The sequence below is a fragment of the Fusarium vanettenii genome (genome assembly GCF_000151355.1).
Source record: "Fusarium vanettenii 77-13-4 unplaced genomic scaffold NECHAsca_87_unmapped, whole genome shotgun sequence".
NCBI lineage: Eukaryota > Fungi > Ascomycota > Sordariomycetes > Hypocreales > Nectriaceae > Fusarium > Fusarium vanettenii.
Genome location: NW_003315802.1, coordinates 40,604 through 57,499, shown reverse-complemented (window position 1 = coordinate 57,499; position 16,896 = coordinate 40,604). Strand labels below are relative to the sequence as shown.

The 16,896-nt window shown below is 49.8% G+C and overlaps 7 protein-coding genes across 7 annotated transcripts; 1 reads left to right on the top strand and 6 right to left on the bottom strand.

Moving 5' to 3' along the window:
• Positions 1-1,469: 1,469 nt before the first annotated feature.
• On the bottom strand, positions 1,470-2,111 carry NECHADRAFT_89035 (uncharacterized protein; the record flags this gene model as incomplete). The annotated part of the gene is made up of 1 exon (XM_003039595.1): positions 1,470-2,111. The coding sequence occupies one exon, from the start codon at positions 2,109-2,111 to the stop codon at positions 1,470-1,472; it is 642 nt and encodes a 213-aa protein (XP_003039641.1).
• Positions 2,112-3,149: 1,038 nt separating this feature from the next.
• Positions 3,150-4,989, bottom strand: NECHADRAFT_55867 (uncharacterized protein; the record flags this gene model as incomplete). Its single annotated transcript, XM_003039594.1, has 2 exons — positions 3,150-3,341; positions 3,397-4,989. The coding sequence occupies 2 exons, from the start codon at positions 4,987-4,989 to the stop codon at positions 3,150-3,152; spliced, it is 1,785 nt and encodes a 594-aa protein (XP_003039640.1).
• Positions 4,990-6,010: 1,021 nt separating this feature from the next.
• On the bottom strand, positions 6,011-8,044 carry NECHADRAFT_98286 (uncharacterized protein; the record flags this gene model as incomplete). The annotated part of the gene is made up of 3 exons (XM_003039593.1): positions 6,011-7,149; positions 7,195-7,904; positions 7,986-8,044. 3 exons carry the CDS (start codon positions 8,042-8,044, stop codon positions 6,011-6,013), a joined length of 1,908 nt encoding a protein of 635 aa, XP_003039639.1.
• Positions 8,045-8,545: 501 nt separating this feature from the next.
• On the bottom strand, positions 8,546-9,054 carry NECHADRAFT_98285 (uncharacterized protein; the record flags this gene model as incomplete). Its single annotated transcript, XM_003039592.1, has 2 exons — positions 8,546-8,643; positions 8,691-9,054. The coding sequence occupies 2 exons, from the start codon at positions 9,052-9,054 to the stop codon at positions 8,546-8,548; spliced, it is 462 nt and encodes a 153-aa protein (XP_003039638.1).
• A 553-nt stretch (positions 9,055-9,607) lies between these two features.
• On the bottom strand, positions 9,608-11,369 carry NECHADRAFT_55882 (uncharacterized protein; the record flags this gene model as incomplete). The annotated part of the gene is made up of 5 exons (XM_003039591.1): positions 9,608-10,194; positions 10,241-10,376; positions 10,418-10,906; positions 10,957-11,244; positions 11,295-11,369. The coding sequence occupies 5 exons, from the start codon at positions 11,367-11,369 to the stop codon at positions 9,608-9,610; spliced, it is 1,575 nt and encodes a 524-aa protein (XP_003039637.1).
• Positions 11,370-12,333: 964 nt separating this feature from the next.
• NECHADRAFT_89031 (uncharacterized protein) lies at positions 12,334-14,287 on the top strand (the record flags this gene model as incomplete). The annotated part of the gene is made up of 6 exons (XM_003039601.1): positions 12,334-12,551; positions 12,702-13,067; positions 13,114-13,394; positions 13,443-13,562; positions 13,609-14,012; positions 14,066-14,287. 6 exons carry the CDS (start codon positions 12,334-12,336, stop codon positions 14,285-14,287), a joined length of 1,611 nt encoding a protein of 536 aa, XP_003039647.1.
• Positions 14,288-14,591: 304 nt separating this feature from the next.
• On the bottom strand, positions 14,592-16,676 carry NECHADRAFT_89030 (uncharacterized protein; the record flags this gene model as incomplete). Its single annotated transcript, XM_003039590.1, has 4 exons — positions 14,592-14,793; positions 14,846-15,574; positions 15,621-15,707; positions 15,754-16,676. 4 exons carry the CDS (start codon positions 16,674-16,676, stop codon positions 14,592-14,594), a joined length of 1,941 nt encoding a protein of 646 aa, XP_003039636.1.
• Between the last annotated feature and the right edge of the window lie 220 nt (positions 16,677-16,896).

Here is a 16,896-nt window from a genome sequence, read left to right as displayed (position 1 = left end):
AGGCAAATAAGATACTAAGCTAGCGCTAGAGGGTAAAAAAGACCTATCTATAAAAAAGAGAGGTAATAATAATAAAGGAAAGAAGGTAAGTAATTAATTAAATAGATATAGATATATAGGTAATTATAGAATCATCGAGAAATAATAATTAAGGAAGGTTAATTAGACTAAGTATTTAGCGATATAGTATATATAATAAGCCTAGATATAATATAAAGATATATTAAGTAATAATTAAGATATCTAGGGAAGAATATAATAAGTAATTTTAATTAATTAATTGATTTATTATATTTTTATTATAGTTTAAATGCTATAAGGTAATAAAAAGTGCGTCGCATACTTAGATATATCGCATACTTATTATATATATTAATAATAATAATAATAATAATAATAATAATAATAATAATAATAATAATAATAATAATAATAATAATAATAATAATAATAATAATAATAATAATAATAATAATAATAATAATAATAATAATAATAATAATAATAATAATAATAATAATAATATTAGGGTTATATTATTAATTAATTATAATTCTTAGTTTTATATTTAAAGATATAATATTAAGAGATTATAGCTTAAGAAGATAAAAAAATAAATAATTTTCTTATTTCTTATATAAAGGTTAAAGTAATTAAAATACCTATAAAAAGCTAAACCTTTTATAATAATATAGCTAAATATAACTCTTTTATTACTATAGAAATTTAAATAGGCTATTATATTAATATTAAGTTATAATATTATATTATATTTAAGATCTATTCTTTATTATAGTTATAACCCGGCCCTTGATGGGTTAACTAAGCCCGAAGATCGTGACGAGGGGTGATTTTTCAAGGGATACACTAATCGTCCTGGGTTTATGTAGGTAGAAGATCAGGTTGCGTTGCTCTAAGCGGTGTGGTGGCCACGTCTGGTAATCTGCTCAAAGCTATTAAGTGTATCCAAGTTGTATTAATAGTTGAAGTAGCTACAACAGAAAGAAGTGTAAATAAGCGTGTACTATGTACCGGTGGTGTTTGTCTGGATCGTAAGGACCACCTAATGATCCAGTTGATCCGAATCACTGGGATCACTAGGTGAGCCCGGTGATCCGATTATGATTGGCTGTTTGGCCTCCGTCTCTCTGACTTGACTTGACCGTCCTGTCAGGCTGTGACACTACCTCGACTATCAATACAACTTTATTACACTTGATATCTCTTGAGCACATTACCAGACGAGACAATACCCTGGTTTAACAACACGAATAGTCCATATGCCAACATAGACGCAGCACGACCGGTTCATCACTTGGGAAACACATGATCGTCTGATATTATAACGTGATATAGAAAAATAGGACCTCTTACTATCCTGTGAAGTTAAATGCCCCCGAGGTAATGGAGGAATTAAATAATCCGCATAAATACAAGATACCATGACCGCCTCGCTTATCCCTTCCCAGTTACTGTCCGCACCTTCCCTTAACACCGCTAGCCCAGCCGGGAACTGGTCCTTCGCCCCGGATTTGGTCCGTAGAGGTAGCGTAGTAGCAGTAGTTGCTCGACGAATCATGGACAAAGAGAGCACAAGACGGGTCGTTGTCGCACTTGTGGGCACATTCGTTCAGGCTTAACTCGTCGTCATAAGGAATTCCGCCAATGATGTAATCGCACATGATGTTCATGGTGTGGAGGCACTGGCCTGTCGAGGGGCACGAGACAACCACAGGAGCCTCTGAGGTTGTTGTGGCTGGCTCGGAGGTGGTGATGGTTGTCGATGTCATGAAGGTAGTCAGGGTAGTATCAGTGGTAAGATAGGTCGAAGCTTCGGTGGTAGAGCCAGTTGTGGAATCAGTAGCAGACTCGGTCGTCGTCTCGGTTGAGGTTTCAGCGGTAGAACTCGTCAGGCTTTCCGTAGCAGTGGATGTTGTTGCAGTTTCGGTTGTCGAGGTTTCAGTGGCCGAGTCGGTCAGGGTGGTTCCCGTGAGCAACGTAGTCAGGCTGGTTTCCGAGGTGGTAATAGTAGAGCCAGAGGGCCTGCATTTCCCGGCCGCAGTGATGCCTGCGACCATGTAAAGCACGAGGAGGGGGCGGAAGGCGACCATGATGAATATCGATGGTATTGAACAAGTAACGAACGGCTAGCACGAGGCAGGAGGTTAAAACGAAGGACGAGGTGAAGGGTGAACCTGGAGGAGCATTCAACGACGTCTTGCCCAGGATTTATCATTAGCCGTCGTTGATCTTCACCCTCCAATACTTAGCTCCTATGTTTGGAGATTCATTTCCACTTGTCGCAGGGGGTGAGGCGGTTCCGAGACTAGGTATTGTTTTAGCCGTTCCCATAGCGCCGGTGTAATTAAACTGTGAGCATTAGTTGTGCTAACTCAGGTAAAGGTGGATTGGAAAGGAATAGCGCAACACTTATGGCTGTAGGCTCCTGCCGCAATCAAGATTCTTTCCGCGCTTGGCATCGAGATCGTCAGGACCCCTTGCGCCCCGTTCCATCAAAGAAGATCTGGGCCTGACGATCATACTAGCACTATCTCCTAGGCTGCGGTAGGGCAGCAAAAGCATTGCGCAACTCTTTGGCGTTGATTGACTTGAGCAACTGGCTCGACACCTTACCGCAACCCGGGAGATTTGAGTATCACGAGGCCTAACGTTAATTACAGGCGTTGCGGGCGTTTCCTGCACCTTCGGATAGCTGCCGGAGGGTCTATGTAGCGTCAACGGCCTGAAGGGTTGAGATTTTATAGGAGAGAGATGGCGGTAAAATCTTTCACCTACGCGCTTGGCCGAGCTGACCAGGTCCAAGTGCCAATGAATATCGCGCAACAATATTGGTTGAACCTACCTCACTTGATCAAACACGTCTCTTCCCAGGGTTGGCAATCTCGTGATTTGGCACTTGAATTCTACGCTCTAACACCTCTATCACAAAGGCCCCTGCTCGCCCATTACTTGGCTTTGCGAGTCGAGACCCTACTAACATCGTCACGCTGTGAATAGGACGTTTGGGGATGGAATTAGTGCATCATCCAGCTGCCAAATCTCCACAATCAAATCACTTGAAATTCGCTTAATAGAAAGCTCAAAGTTTGAACTATTCTTTTTATAAACGAGTGATCATTTGATAAGCGTTAAAAACTTCGAGTTCGCTGCGAATTTTTATGTCCAAAACCAGAAGCCTCCCCGCCAGAGGGAGCTTCTCTAGGATGCTCAATTGACTGAAAATCATGAGAACCGTGGGTCACATCTGCTCTCAGGGTGCATTTAGAGCAGTAGTCGAAATCAGAACAGACCAGACATTTGAATCGGGTTCCATAGATGTCCTGTTGCCGATGAGCAGGTTGTCCGGGAAGCAAGAAGGGAAAAGTAGTAACTTACGAGACCACAGCCATCACATACAGCATCGTGTCTCAGAGCGTGATCAAGAGTCAGAATATCCAGAACCCATAATCTCCGATTGCCAATCATCTCATTGGTTATCGATATTCGGTAGGAATACTCGTCTTTGCAGTATCCCGACAGTCTATCACCACGATGGAGATACTGACTTCGTGGAAGTGTCATCCATGAAGGGTCCATCTGGGCAGCAACAGATTGTGGTTCAATGGGGGGTTTGACAGGACTGAACAAATGGCCTCCAAACTGACAAACAGGGTTGAAATCTGGATCAAATCCTAGTTTCAGTGCCCGAGATCCAGATTCCGAACTCAACCATATTGATCCAGCAGTGCCACTTGATCCTGTTGGTATTTCGAGAACTCGGTCCTCGTCAGACCACTTATTCAATGAGTTGACCTCCGAGACCCTGTCGTTTCCCCTTGGCGGAGCGGTGGTAATTTTTGTAGGCAGCGTTCGAATCCAGAACCCGTACAAACGATTCATCGGACGCTCCCTATAATCTCTTTGTCGAATGTAGATTTGCTTGAATTGGGCTTTCGATGCCAATCTTGCCTCAAAGGTCCGAGTGTCCTTTCCTTCTAGTAGCACTCTGACATACTGATCTCTTTCTGGAAGAAGTTGCAAGTAGATTCCGATGCGACTGTTGGGAATGTTTTCCAGCTCACAATCAAGCGCAGCAAGATATGTCTCCATGGCCCAGGCTACCATGGGTAGCTCTATCGACAACCCCTTAGTTGTGAGGGAGTATGGAATTCGATTCCATTTGACCCTGGATGGGATTATGTTGAAGCAGTCGATAAAATCCATGGGAGATTTCGCTAGCAACCCGCGATAATTGCTGCTGGTGCTCTTCCAGGCAAAGAGAGACTGGTCATCCGAGATCTTCATAATCTCTTCTTGAAGCCGGATAAATGCCCGTTCGCCTTCACCATACAACATGGGCATGTTGACTTTGAAGAACCCTAGGAGGCTATAAGCCCTGTCTTCCGATCTCGTTGTTGTCCGCTTCGCCGCCCAAGACATCCTCTTCGCTATGCTGAAGTCATCGGGATCCGCACCTTCAAGCATGGTCGTATCAATATTGGTTATGCTCGAGATGATATCCTTGAGGCTTTCTTTTGTCCCGATTTTCTGCCAGGCGCAATTGAAGAACTCGACGGTCGCAGGCGCAATGAGCTCCTGCAGTGTCCACCCTCGGGTGAACCACACGCTCTCTCCGAAGCTCGCATCCTCCGACGGATCAGTCGTCTCGACATCAGCCAAGTACGCGTAGCATACTGCTGCATTTTGATACCACCGATACATTGAATTGATAGACTCGGACAGCTCCGCACTACTGGTCTTATCGATGCAGCAGGTATCGACCCACGCGAACCCGAGCCCATCTTTGAGGGCCTGGTCGCAGCATCGCTTGATTTTATGGTAGCCTGCCTTGCTGGTGGCTGTGCCATCCTGCATGTCTTTCAGGGACACCTCACCATCTAGCCACCTGTGCGAGAGAATTGCGTATGCTGGAGTGTCATCGCTGAAGAACTCTTTGATCTCCAAAGTTGCCGAGTCGAGAAGGCGCATAGTGGTGGGGTGTCTTGAGTTGGAGACAATTTGTGAGTGTGCGTTTGTTAAGAATTGGGTTGAATTCACGAAGCAGAAAAAGAAAGAGAAGAAGAAAGAAAGAAAGCCACGCAAAACGGTAAGCGCGGATGGATTATTCCTCCGTCACGACCCTGCACGCGCATGATGCCCCCTGTGATAGAGGGATCGCCAGTATTGGTCACAAATTCTTATGGGGGCCTCTGGTCCGGCGTTTCCACCATGGTTTCTAACCGCTTTCACAGGCGATAATTTCCCCGAGCAAATTCCAGTGAGATAGCGTCAGATGCTAGACGAGCTGATTATCTCGGACCTCGGTAATACATAGTAGTGCATCAGAATCTTCACTCCCGCTCAGTAGACGGTAGCTCATATTAGCTTTTCATATGTTGCTGAAAGTCACTTATAGGCATCGGGTTCAAAGCCATGGTGTTGAGAGGTTGCAGCTTGAGAAGATGAAGAGGTGGACAATTCTCTTATTTCTCGTACGGAGGTCAGAGCAGTTAAAATACCCGTGAGAGGTTAGACTTTCATAATAATATAGCTAGGTATGACTCTTCTGCTGCTGTAAAAGTTTAACTAGGCCACTATGTTAACATCGGGTCATGATGTTATATTATGTTTGAGATCTATTCTTTATTATAGTTATAGCCCGGCCCTTGATGGGTTAACTGAGCCCGAAGATCGCTGAAAGTCACATAGGTGCCATAATCACAATTTTGGAGAGAACTAGATCTGTTCGGATATTATAAAATGTGCCTTCTAGTCTTAGCAGACAAGAGATGGCTGGCATACTGCTTTCAGCCATCCGTCACCCTTCAACGGCCGAGGATGGGGTAAGTCAAGGAACTATGAGTTGAAGGAAGAGTTTGTGGATTAGCTATCGGTACACGATTTCCAATAGAATGGCCCAATATGAGTCAGTTCGGTCGTCATCAATAAAGCAACGGCTGTGCTGGTTGCTAGTGCTTGATCCGTTGATATATCGTTCAATGAGGTCAAATCAAAACGTCATAAACATTATCAAGGCTGCAGTTCCCATCATGGCCAAGCACGGTTTCAGGCTGTGCGCTCCGCTTTCGACAATTTGCTCCGGCTCATACGTGCTCGGCCTGGTCGAATTCATCGTACCATTCCAACAATACCGCGAAAAGCAATCGACACACTTGGAGGGCACGTCGGTCTTGGTGCGCGCCAGGCTGCGAGCCAATATCGCGCAGCCTACGCAAGCGGGCCAGTTGGAGTCAACTGTACCATTCCCCATGGTCGCGACGTTGTATCCGTTGCGTATGATCTCGTTCCGCTCCGTGTTACTGTATTCGAGATCAAAGGTAGAGAAGTTGGACTGGTAGGTATACGGCGCATTGGGTAGATAGACAATAAGTGGCCCTGGCGACGAGTCTGTGCTTGCATTACAGCCGAAAAATGTCGGGCGCTTGTTCAAGCCGAGGTTGATAAACGTGTTCTGGTCTGGGACTTTGGGAAACTCGTTGTTCTGAGTCGAAAATCCGTCTGATGACCTCTGGTACGTGGCCACGAGTGCCGTACCGTTTGGCCAGTGAGTTGTTGTATCAGCTGAACCATCGACGGCGAATATGACATCAACTTGGCGCTCCGATAAGAGCAATGGATGCAAGGGAATGTTTTGGAGGTCCTCGCCACCGTCAACGAGGGTGAGGACGGTGCTATCGGCGTTGGAGTTGTTTCCGGGATTGTACTTGTAGAACGGGTTGGGCCAGCTGGCGATGTCTCGGTTCTCTTCGCCAACATCTGCCAACGTGTTGTTGAGAGCCCTGATCAAGAAATCCGGAGCACCCTCGACTTTGGCGATCTGCAAAAATGCCTGGTTGAACAGTGACGAAGAGGTACCCATAACGAACCCGGCGTTATCTACCCCGGCAACACAATCCCCATTACGCCTGATTGTGCCGTTGTCAAAATCAGAGCCAATGTACTTGAGAGGAGCAAAAGCGCCAAGTGATGGATCATAGGACCCCATTTCCCATGGGTTGAACTCCACGACGGTGGAGTTGTCAGCTATTTGAAGCTGGCCTGACGTCCGCTCCACTGCAACAATGAGAGGCATAGGTGCTCTCGCCTGAGTGAACTCGGTGTCGTTTGCGATCGATGAGAAAGTGTATGCTAGACATTGTCAGCTGCTGTTTTGATAGTGACTGGTAAACATACCAGGTCCTCCATCAGTGGCATTGACGAGTTGGTAAGACAAAGCTCTTCCCCAGTAATCGGTTATGGTCTTGTTGTACCCTGCGTCCTCCTTGCTCTTTACATCATCATACAGCTCGCGATAGTACCGTGTTACGGATAGGTCTGCTGGCCCTAGATTTACCAATGTGAGTAAACACCACCCAAGCTGACTTGTGTACAACAAACCTTCAATGATGGACTCATCAAGCTGCCAAAGGCTATCAAGAAACCCGCTCTGTGCAAAGATGATGGACTCGACTGTGGTGAAGTTCTGCACATACAGGCTTCCAACAACCCAACTACCTCCGGACAGTCCACTAAGATACGTGGCGGCCTGGAGAATGCCACCAAGTTGTCCCTTATCCGTGGAGCTTGTGGACCGGTTGTCGAACGCGGCGATGGCACCGGCCCCGTTCATCATGGCTCGATAACCACCACCAGAGATGGCGATGCCGATTCGCGGCAAGGCATCGCCGTCATCAACGAGGCCGTTTATAAAAGCGTCAACGTCAATGTCACCGATGTCCGCTCGATTAAGGACATCTTTCAGCGCTGAGATAGTGTTGTTATCACGGAGCTGTAACCATACTGTTTCATTGGCTGACAGTGCTGTCGCATTGCGGATGACTGGCCGTCTCGAAGGGCATGAGACTTGGGCTGGTGCGTAGCCGTCTGGGGCGTCTGGAATGGCTCTTGGACCAACAAATGGTAAAAGGGCATGTGTCGCTGTCCCAAAGCTTCAGCCGGGGCTCGGTTCGTACTAGAGCATTCACCTACCTGGAAACCAGACCAGTAGACTCGCCAGGATGAATGACCCTCCGTGTACAAGCATTATGGGTTGTTGATCAAGGATCAATGCCCGATACAGTCTTGTTCGGCGCTTTTCGTTTACTCAACTGAGGCGGCCGACAACGAGAGACTTGGCAAATTTAAATATTCATAGCACGGAGGGCAGCTCGAGATCTTTACCGCATCGTACTTTCTCTTGGATCATGGTGACATGGTCGGCTTGCGCGCGATTGGAGTCAAGGTTTCTAGTTTTACAGCCGTGGCTTGAGCCACAACGGCTTGCTCTCAATCTGGTTGACCTGAGGAACATGTCTCTTGTCCCAATAGGCCTGTTCCCTTTATAACCTTTGTGGCTGCTGTGGGTTCATACACCCTCCTGCAAGAATAAAACGGGAGGTTGAGAGAAGTGTCTGTTAAGGTTGGCGCTTGGGGAGAATTGGCTGCGACTCTGTTCTAGTAGTGTAGGATCGGTCATCACTGACACTTGCTTCGCTCTGAAGACTATTTCTCTGATCCTCGGATCCGAGAACCTTGTGACATTGACCTAATAGAAACTACCCAATGGTGCCTCGGCACACTCAACAGGACCCTTGATGACAGCGGTTCCCACATTACCATCCGATCTCTGGCTCTGGACTGGTTCTAGTAGAGTCTGTCAGATCACGTTTGCGCCCTGGCGAAAAACTTACCAAACACAAAGACAGCAACAGCCTGGTTCCCCCGCCCGCCCAGCATCCTGACCGCGAAGCCCTCAGCCGCGCAGAGGGAGTCAAACTTGTTCTGCCCAACATACGGCACGTTCCAGAGAAACGTCACCTTGTAGCTCTCTTCATAGCCAACGACTCGGTACGTGACTGAACCGCTGACTCCGGCGCCCACGTGGCTTGACTTGCAGCGCAACATACCACTCTCGCCGGCCAGGATTTGTGTTGACGGTCGTGAATCAGGTGTGTCCATCCAATGGCCATGCTGGAGGTTTGGGGAGTCTGGTTCGAGATCAAGCTCCTCGTTGGTGTGGTTCAGAATCACCACTAAGAGCTCCCTGCTGGCCATCTTGTTGCTGACTGGGCGTACAAATCGCTTCACCGTTGTATTGATAGGTGAAATGCGACGTGAAAATTGATGGACAGTGAGGAATACTTGACATGATCTTCCCGACCACATGAGAGGAACGATGTGCTGATATACTGCCATGGATCCTGCCCGAATCGATCTAGACCGACACCAACAGCTTCAACTTGCTGCTCGATGATGCACGCGTTTCATCATTCACGTATTCAGTGGGCTTAACGACAAGATGACAGGGAAACTCAATATCCGGAGGGTGGGAACAGTCGCGTGAACTGACCCGGGCGCATTTAAGTTAAGAGGCGTATTTACGAATAGGACTCTCTCGACCCCTCATTCACAACATGCAGAAACTAAAACAAAGGTGTTCAGCTCAAGAGTGCTTTCCAACTTTTCCATCATACGGGACATGGTCAAGCTCCTACTACTCTAATACTAAGGGGGGATAATCACACGACTTATTCCTCGTAATCTCTTTATCCCCTTCTCATCAACTCCCATTACTATCAATTGAATCACTGTTCATAGCATATTGACCTCAAGCAGCCTGCTTCACCATCTGCACCGTGATCGTGGGCCTCTTCTCCCCCGGCGCCAGCTCAAACACCCCAACTCCCGAAACACTCTCTTTCGCCTCGACAGCCTGCTCCTTGACTTCCTTGGGTTGTATCACCTTTCCTTCCAAGCGGGGATCCCCCGCCTCCATTGGCGCATACAGACTCAGGAGCTCATTCAGCCTCTCCCTCTGCACACAGTTCTCAATCTTCCAGCTGGCCGCCAGCTCATCCAGCTCGTCAAACGTCTTGCCCCTAAAGTACTCTGCCCACTCCGAGATCATGTACTCGGCCATGGTAATCCCGCGGATCCCGCGGAAGACATGCATGTGCATGCGCCACTGCCAGGGGTACTTCTTGCTGTGCTCCGCGGGGACGTTGTCCTCAAACCACTTGTGCAGGGGGCCGAAGAGGCCCTCTTGAAGGTGCGCGTCATCGTAGGCCCACGAGTCGACGGCGAGGTCGCGCTTCTTGCGGATGATGGGGGAGAGGAGCTTGAGCCATGGGGACGAAGGGGAGACGTATGCAAGGCCCATGACGTTGATGTCCTTGTAGCACCAGATGCTCCATGCTAAATGTGTAAGTAATTGCTGAGATTAGAGTTAATGCAGGCTTACCGATGCTTTCGGCGGTGTAGATGGCCATCTGCTTATCTAGCATGTTGAACCGCTCGTCGTTCTGGACTTCATAGTCGGGGTTGTACTCCTCCCGCTCGTAGATGGGGCCAAACTCGCCTGTTTCATCAGCAACAGTCTCATAATCAGTAGCGATATCTTACCGTTCCATACTGGGACTCCATGCTCCTTCATAAAGGCCGACTTTCTATCGTACATCTTCCGGATGTAGTCATCCTGCTCCTTCAGTCCCTGATACCTACCAATTCTGTTGGGAAACCCGAAACCGCAGTAATCGTGGATCGCGTACACGGAATTCGGAAACACATCTGTGAAGCCTGAAAAGTCCATGCTGAAGGTGTTTCCCTCCAAAAACAGGATGTGATCAGGATCAACTGCTCTCACAGCGGGAACTATCCTATCATAAAACGAGAGCAGCCGTGTCCACTGCTCGTCAGCTGGCTCGTTCAACAGGTTGTATCCCGCGATCCAGGGATTGCCCTTGTACCGATTGGCAATAACCTCCCACAGGTGGACGACCCTATCCTGGAAGTGCTTATGGTCCCAGAATGCCGCGTAGCCAGTCGGGTTGTCAGAGTGCCAGTCCTGGTTCTGGCCGCCGGGCGCTGAGTGAAGGTCCAATATGGCATAGATCTTGTACTTTGTGCACTAAGAGTCGCAGGAGTTAGATTAGTCAATTAATACACTTGGAAACTTACAATCTCAATCGCCCTGTCAAGATGTTTGAAGCCCTCTTCCTTGATGACAAAGGGATTCATATCATCCTCGAAGTGATGGTAGTTGAACGACAGGCGGAGGCAGTTGAAGCCAAGCGACGAGAGGAACTCGCCATCTTTGTCTGTGAAGAAGTACTCGAGGAACTTGTCGAAGAAGAAGTCGTACTTTTCGCGACCGAGGACCTTGAGGAGGGCTGCGCGGATCTGGCACTCGCGACCGGGGAAACCGTTTATGAAGTTTTCCATCATCATCCAGCCGCCGAGAGTGGTCTTAAAGTGTCAGTTTGAGCTGAGGTGTGATGCTGTAGGGTAGGACTTACGCCTCGGAGGAGGACGGGCTTACCATCTGCATCGACGATGCTGGTGCCTGACGTTCGAAGCAATCCGGTAGCCATTTTGATTTTGACAGAAAAGGAAGAGAAATTACAGAAGTGTGTTTTGGTCAGAGAGAAGTGCCCAGGGAGAGCAGAGCCCCTAAATACCCACCTGTTGTCTTGGTCGTCCACATTTGAACCGAGCATCCTCTGACCCTGTTCGGGGAAGATTCAGCTGATCATCCTACGCTGCCATGACATGCTCCACGAGATAATAGGCTAAATGGCTCATTCTCTAGCGGCTCCGCTGAATGGGGAGTTTGAGACATGATGGACGTGTAAGTGTTGGGATCTTGGTTGTACGTAGGCACAACATAACGTCTCCTGACCATCGTACAAACATTCCTGTTTCTTAGTCCGGCTAAGAAACAACCTGTTCTCACGCGAATCCCGGTCATTGGCAAGAAAACACCTCGTCTAATCAGCGCCCTTCGACCGATCCTCGGCCTCCTCATCATCAGCCGTGTCGTCCAAGTGATGCCATTGCCCACCGAAACTAGAAAACCATCCCCGACGCTACGGCAGAGCTAATGGAGGGTCAAAGAGTGGAGACATTCGGGCTTGCGATTTAGCTCCCCCGAAGCAACATCATTGGCCTGACCTGAGGATTCCTCCTGCGGGGAGAATCTCCACCAGACTTCACACTATCCACTCCCACCGGCTTCACTAGTCATGACCACTGACTCAACTGGGTACCATGACACGAAAAACCCTTTCCATTCCCCATGGGGAGCCCTCCAGGACTTCTCCGTTCTTGCTGATGCCTGTGGGGGAAATCACCCTGGTCCCTCAACACCAACTCGCCTAAATGCCGTCTCCATCGCCTGGTCTCTGATCCTTTTTCGCTCGGCAGAAGAAACTCAATTACATTAGCCGCGCGAGTCTAGTGGCGCTGCGTCCTTTGATGCCCTGATATAAAGAAGCTGTAGATGCCACCTGAACCAGCATACCTCAAGCACTCGACATCACCTCTTCTCTCCTCATCATGAATGCCCTCCGTCAACGCCTCCCCGCCCCCCGGCAGGACCAAGCAGCCCGCAAAGCCCATAAACAAGGTGGCGATGCGCAAGGCAAGGACTCGTACGAGCCCTCTCGCATGGCCCAGCTTGCAGGGGAAGCACCACCATGGTATCACTCCGCAGCCCGTCGACGGCTCTACTTTCTCCTCTTTCCAGCAGCCGTCGTCTCCTACGCAACCAGCGGGTATGTTCTCCCCACCATCCTCTGTCTTGTGGCTCAGTCGTTCCGCCAAGGGCCGGGCTTCAGCTATATTAAAAAAACACAACGCCAACACATCACCTCATCATCATCATCGTCGCCGTCATCATGATTGCTAACATTCCACTTCAATAGATACGATGGCAGCATGATGAATTCTCTCCAGACCGTCTCCTACTGGGACGACTTCTTCGACAACCCACGAGGATCTCAGCTCGGCCTCATGAGCTCCATCATGTCCCTCGGATCCATCTGCTCCACCCCAATCGCTCCTTATGTCGCCGACAGGTTTGGTCGTCGCTGGGGAATCACTGTCGGCAGCATCATCATGATAATCGGGGCGATTCTTCAGTGCGAGAGCGTCAACTTTGCCATGTTTGTCGTGAGCAGGTTCATCCTAGGGTTCGGCCTGTCATTTGCGACTACTTCTGCGCCGAGTCTCGTCTCTGAACTTTCGCATCCCAAGGATCGCGTCACTGTAACAGCCATCTGCAATACTTGGTAGGACTCACTCTACTTTTGGAAGCGCAGTTACTAACCCCTACAGTTGGTTCCTCGGCAGCATCGCAGCAGCTTGGATCACCTTTGGCACGCGCCGAATCCCTAGCACCTGGTCTTGGAGGCTTCCTTCACTCCTCCAGATGGCACCTAGCGTGATCCAGTTGTCCACTATCTGGTTCCTGCCTGAATCCCCTCGATGGCTCATGTCCAAGGACCGCGATGACGAGGCCCTCGCCGCCCTGAAGCGATACCACGGAGACGGCAACGAAACCGAGCTTGTCCGGCATGAATACGAAGAAATCCGCGCTGCAATTGACAACGAGAAGCGTGAGTTGTCTAAGCACCGTAGGTAGCCGTCTGCTAACCCCATCCTAGTCTCCGGCGCAACAACCTGGAAGTCCATGGTCAGCACCAGTGGCAACCGATACCGCATGTTCCTCGTCCTCTGCATGGGCTTCATGAGTCAATGGTCAGGCAACGGCCTCATCGCTTACTGTAAGTGCTGCCTACCTCTCCCTCGGACACCGTCTAACGGCCTCAGACCTCTCCCGCGTTATGGACTCGGTCGGCATCACGAACAAAAATATCCAGGCTCTCGTCAACGGCCTCATCAACGTCTGGAACTTTGCCCTCGCCCTAACAACCGCTTTCTTCGTCGAGCGTGTCGGTCGCCGCCCTCTCTTCCGTGCGTCCACCCTCGGTATGCTCACCGTCTTTACGGCCTGGACGATTGCATCCGCTGAGTTTGACAAGACGGGTGCCAAAGCGGCGGGCATCGCAGTCATGGCTCTCATCTTTGTCTTTCAGATGTTCTACTGCATCGCCTTTTCGCCACTGCCGGTCGCCTACTCTGTCGAGGTTCTGCCGTATTCGATCCGCGCCAAGGGAATGGCTACATATGTGTTTTCTACAAAGTGTGCTGTCTTTGTGAACCAATACGTCAACGTGAGTACCATCGTCTTTCATCCTTAATTGCTGGGTTGAGCTGACATTTGTAGCCCATTGGCCTTGACGACATTGGCTGGAAGTACTACCTTGTTTACGTTGCCATCCTCGCCGTCGAGAGTTTCATCGCATACGGGTGGTTCCTCGAGACAAAGGGTAAGGCTCTTGAGGAAATTGCCGTCATCTTTGATGGTGAGGCTGCGGATGTTCGGTTGACTGAACTAAAGAATGATGGTGTCGTGGAGCAGGATGAGAATGTCGAGCGCAAGGTCTAGTGGCAATGTGGGTGATGTAGCTGAAGCCCGGCCCTTGGTGGGATCACGAAGTTAGAGGACCGTAGGTGATGTAGTCTTATGTAATAAGTCAAGAAATGTGATGATGTGGACTCAAGCACTTCTATACTTGGACTTTGAGTGCAGAGATTGTAAACCCATCTTTGCGTGTGTCTGTGGTTATTGATGTTCCTTGAATGCTGCCCAACACCTACCATGGTAGCTTCGCCAGCAAGTCAATATCAATTACCTTGGTCTTACTAGTGCAACCTAGAATACATCCTTCTCAGCGCTGTCCTCCTCACTATCAAGCAGCCATCCTATCCCTACACGCTACATCCAACTTTTCCAGCACCTCCAAATGCCAGCCAAACTCTCCAATGTTAAACCCAAACTTCCTCAGATTCCTCTTCCCCAACAGAATCGTCTCCTCGATATCCCCCGGCAAAATCTCCCTCAGCACATCGCAAAACGTCGCGATTCGCAGAATCATGACCATCGTAAAGGTACTACCGCAGCCATTAGACATCAACTACTTCATAAAGGAGAGCTTCCACTTACACCATACCGCTCGCAAACAAACATGTTATCCTATTAACAGGATTCGCATCAAACACGCCGATAAAGCCCTTGCACCCCTCAAGGCACATTCTGCACCTCTCCAGTATGGCCTCCCTGCACGGGTGCGTGTGAAAGTGCCCCACGTTGAGCAGGACGTACTCTATAAACGGCCTGTGGACAATGTACTGCCCGGCGTAGTACCGCCCCTGAAGTCGGACAATATTCCACGCATGGTTGCCCAGGCGCCTCGACGTTCCCGGGGATGCCTCCTCACCTGGCTGCGGCTGCTCCTCGGACCGGCTAAGCAGAACGTCCGGGAGGTTGCGGTATATGGTGCTGTGGTAAGACCAGAGGTCGTCGGTCGTGCGGAGGAGCCAGTTGGCGTAGTTGGTCCGCGTCATTCGGAAGTGGTCCTTGCTGTCGTAGACGACGCTGTTGACGTGGTTGAGAAACCGCCGGATCGCGGCGTTAGTGCTGATCTGGAAGGCAACCAGCTCCTCTGCGGGATCTAGCGATGCGGGCTCCGGTCTGAGCGTGGCAGTCTCGATAGATTCACCACTTGGAGCGCCTTGGATGGGGTACGGGACGAGGTCCTCGTAGCGGGCAATGCCTGAGGGTAGAGTGATGGATATTTCGGAGACAAAGTCACCCTCGAAGATGAAGGCTACCCAGTACAGCCGACGGAATGCTTCGGAAAAGACGTCGTTTTCCTTTGAGCCGATGAGGGTCCTAACGGCGTGAGTAAGATCATCAAGGTGACCAGGTTCGAGCGTACCTCTTCGCCAAAGCCTCACATTTCACAGCCGTGGCATGCGCCCAGTGAAATGAGCCCGACACTTGACCTCTTGCTCCCATGTATATACTGCACATGTCAGTACCTTTTGATATCTAGATGAATGGCCTCTTACCTAGCAAGCATGGCACACTGCGCCGCCTCGAGCGTCAGATCCGAGGAGATGTGCCCCATTAACAGCTGCGCCTTCTGCCACAGCTGAACATCTGGAAGTTCAGCCGGAAAATCCTGGCTTTCCTCCCCAGTTTCTGGTGATCGGAACGGTCGTTTCCGAGGAGCCAAATCACCCAAGCAAAGCACAAGCAGCAAAAGACAGTAACGAGCAGGCGACACGGGATGACTACCTTCTTCATCACGCCCTTCAGAGTCAGAGACCCGATGCAGCACATCCAGCATTTCATCATGGGACAAGAGCGGGAAGAACACATTGACCTCTGCAAAGTACGAGTCCAACATGCGTCGATACCTCTCCAAGGAATCCCCAAGCCCAAAGATTCTCCAAGACTCCGGAGGAAACGGCTTCGGTTCCTGGTCAGGCTTCTGCTGGAAGAAGATGTCGGTCGCTTCAGTCGAAAGAACATTCCCGTGAGAGGCCCTTGTCGGGGCGATATCCGAGAGCAGCTGCCGCACAACAGGCCAGTTAAACACGTGATTCGCACAAGCCGTGTGCGATAACGGGATCAAGATCTGAGAATCCTGCTGGTCCGTCTCTGGCGCATCATTCTCATCGCCACCCTGCCACCCTGCTCTAGGCGGCTGATGTGTCGCATTCTCGTCTTGCCCGCCGCCAAACCCCGGCGCCGCAAAGATACGATCCTCGAGAAGCTGTATCCTCTCGAGGAGGATCAGCGTGTTGGCCTCGATCTTCGGCTGCTGCGAGTCCCTGTACACGCAGGCTACGTTCTGCGTCACGCACAAGCTGCACTTTGGCTTGGCGGCGTCGCATCGCGTCTTCCGGGCGCGGCAGTTTGTGCAGGCCTGCCAGACGCGGCGGCGAGGGGGGAAGTACTGAGATGTTGGGAATGATGTTGAGCTCATGGCATTTCGGGCCTGAAGTTGAATGGATGAAGTTGTCGGATTGGACCCTGCACACAGGGTCCGAGGGTGGTCACGTGCAGATGATCGCGGAGCGGGAAAACGCCGGTTACCTACCCGGGAGGGGGGCTTAGGTTGGATACCGACTCTCCCTAGGTAGTTTCGGTATTGTGAAAAGAATGAAATAATTAACACCCTCGCTAGATAATTAATACTCTTGCCT